Source organism: Penaeus monodon, chromosome 2 (assembly GCF_015228065.2).
Source record: "Penaeus monodon isolate SGIC_2016 chromosome 2, NSTDA_Pmon_1, whole genome shotgun sequence".
NCBI classification, from domain to species: domain Eukaryota; kingdom Metazoa; phylum Arthropoda; class Malacostraca; order Decapoda; family Penaeidae; genus Penaeus; species Penaeus monodon.
The window spans coordinates 3046288-3048459 of NC_051387.1; the positions used below are offsets into that span (position 1 = coordinate 3046288).

At 49.0% G+C, this 2172-nt stretch overlaps 1 protein-coding gene across 1 annotated transcript; it reads right to left on the bottom strand.

Annotated features, from left to right (window-relative positions):
• Positions 1 to 979: 979 nt before the first annotated feature.
• LOC119579489 (discoidin domain-containing receptor tyrosine kinase B-like) lies at positions 980 to 2143 on the bottom strand (the record flags this gene model as incomplete). The annotated part of the gene is given in 2 exon segments (XM_037927350.1): positions 980 to 1082; positions 1467 to 2143. Coding segments are annotated over 2 exon segments (173 nt in total), but the record flags the coding sequence as incomplete, so codon positions are not given.
• Between the last annotated feature and the right edge of the window lie 29 nt (positions 2144 to 2172).

Below are 2172 nucleotides of genomic sequence, written 5' to 3' on the forward strand. Positions count from 1 at the left end.
GTGTGCACAGCCCGAGACGCATGTGGTTCGGCCGGCAACGTATCGAGTCCGGTTCGGAGCTTCACTACTAAATCTGAATTAATTCGAAGCTTCCCCTGGAATGCTGTGTATGTGTGTATCTCATAATCCTGGCTTACGCTGCTCCGGAAGCTGTGACAAGAGGAGGGCGATGGGCACGAGGGTCGATAAAGGGGAGATGAGAAAGTGTGGGTAAACGGAGGGCGTGCGAGAGAGAAGGAGAGAGAGAGAGAGAGAGAGAGAGAGAGAGAGAGAGAGAGAGAGAGAGAGAGAGAGAGAGAGAGAGAGAAAGAGAGAGAGAATGCGAAAGAGAGAGAGAATGCGAAAGAAAGAGAGAATATAGAGAGAATATAGAGAAAGAGAGAATTAGAGAGAAAGAGAGAATGTGTGAGAAAGATAATGTGAAACAAAGAGAGAATTTATGAGAGAGAGAGAGAGAGAGAGAGAGAGAGAGAGAGAGAGAGAGAGAGAGAGAGAGAGAGAGAGAGAGAAAGAGAAAGAGAGAGAGAGAGAGTGGAAGGAAATTTAAGAGAAAGCGTTTGAAACCCAATAACTCTCAGGCGCCGGGACAGTGATACCCGTGCAAGCAATCCTGTTAAACAGAAGTGTCTCATATATGTGAAAGAACTCAATCGCTGAAAACAGTACCAAACATAATTACACACACACACACACACAAAAACAAACACAAACACAAACACAAACACAAACACAAACACACAAACACGCACACAAACACACATACAAACACAAATACAAACACAAACACACAAACACACACACACACAAACACAAACACACACACACAAATACAAACACACACACACACGCAAACACAAACACAAACACAAACACAAACACACACACAAATACAAACACAAACACACACACACAAACACAAACACAAACACACACAAACACCCGCACCCGCACCCGCACCCGCAAGCAGCGCCCTACTCACCTTGCGCGATGGGGGCCGACGATGTGGTCGTGGGAGGACGAGGCAGACAGCGCCGAGTCGTCCAGCCCGCCCGTGGACACGCCCAGGGGCTTGTTGCATTCCCCTGGAGGGCGAGGGATGGAAATGCGGTCTAGAGGGCGGGTTTGCTGTTTGCATTTGCGGCAGCAGAAGGAGGTTTCAAATGCAGGGGAATGTTAAATGTCATTACAGTAGTAGTAGGGTCGGTAGGTGAGTATGGAAGGAGAACAACAACATAGTAGTAGAATTTAAAAAATGAATTTAAAAAAAAAGGAGGAAATGCAGGTTTGATAATACGGAGGTATAACAGGAGTTATCAATATGCTAATTACGTTACTAACTCATATATGTTCATTATCACTATGCAGATATTTTACTCATAATCATCAATTGTCTTAAGTTCAATTATTCACCGGTAGGCCATTAAAAATTCCCACCCGGAACTTAACGTTTAAGAATCAACACTTACCGAGCCAGAGCGCAGAGCAGCCTTGCGTCACCACCGCGACCGCTATCAACACTTTCATAGGCTTCTCCATGCTCGCGCGCGCGTACGCACTCACTTTCCTCGAACTCCCGAAAAAATGAACAAAAATAAAAAAAATAAAGAACTCCACAATCCTCAGGTCCGTTGTCCGTACGTGCCTGTCATCTGGCTACGGACACACTGCATGCGTATCTTCCGTGTCCGGTGCGTTGTCCGCGGCGATGAGGCTAGGCGAGGGGCATCCCCCACGCGCTGGAGATGAGTCTGGAGACGAGGATGCTGGTGACGACGACGAGGATGATGCTGTACGGGGCTCTCTCTCTCAGGTAGATGCGGAGGGGACGCTGGGGTGTTGCATGATTAGCCTGGACGATGAAGCCGTAACGAAATCAGCGCAGCATCCGATGGCGAGAGATGGACAGCGGATGGACGAGAGGGAGAGGAACCAGCTGCCAGCGCCGACGTGGGCAGCAGGCACAGCAGAACACGGTGTCGACAGCAGCGGAACAGCGGTGGTGTCTGTACTGGAATGCGCCACCGAAAGGAGGGAGAGGGGGAGGAGGAGGAAATGGAGAGGGAGAAGGAGGAGATGGAAGTAGAGGAGGAGACAGAAACCAAGGGAGACCTGAGGGGAAGGGGGAGGGGGAAGGGAGGAGGGGAAGAGAAGATGTATTTGTTGGTTTGGTTG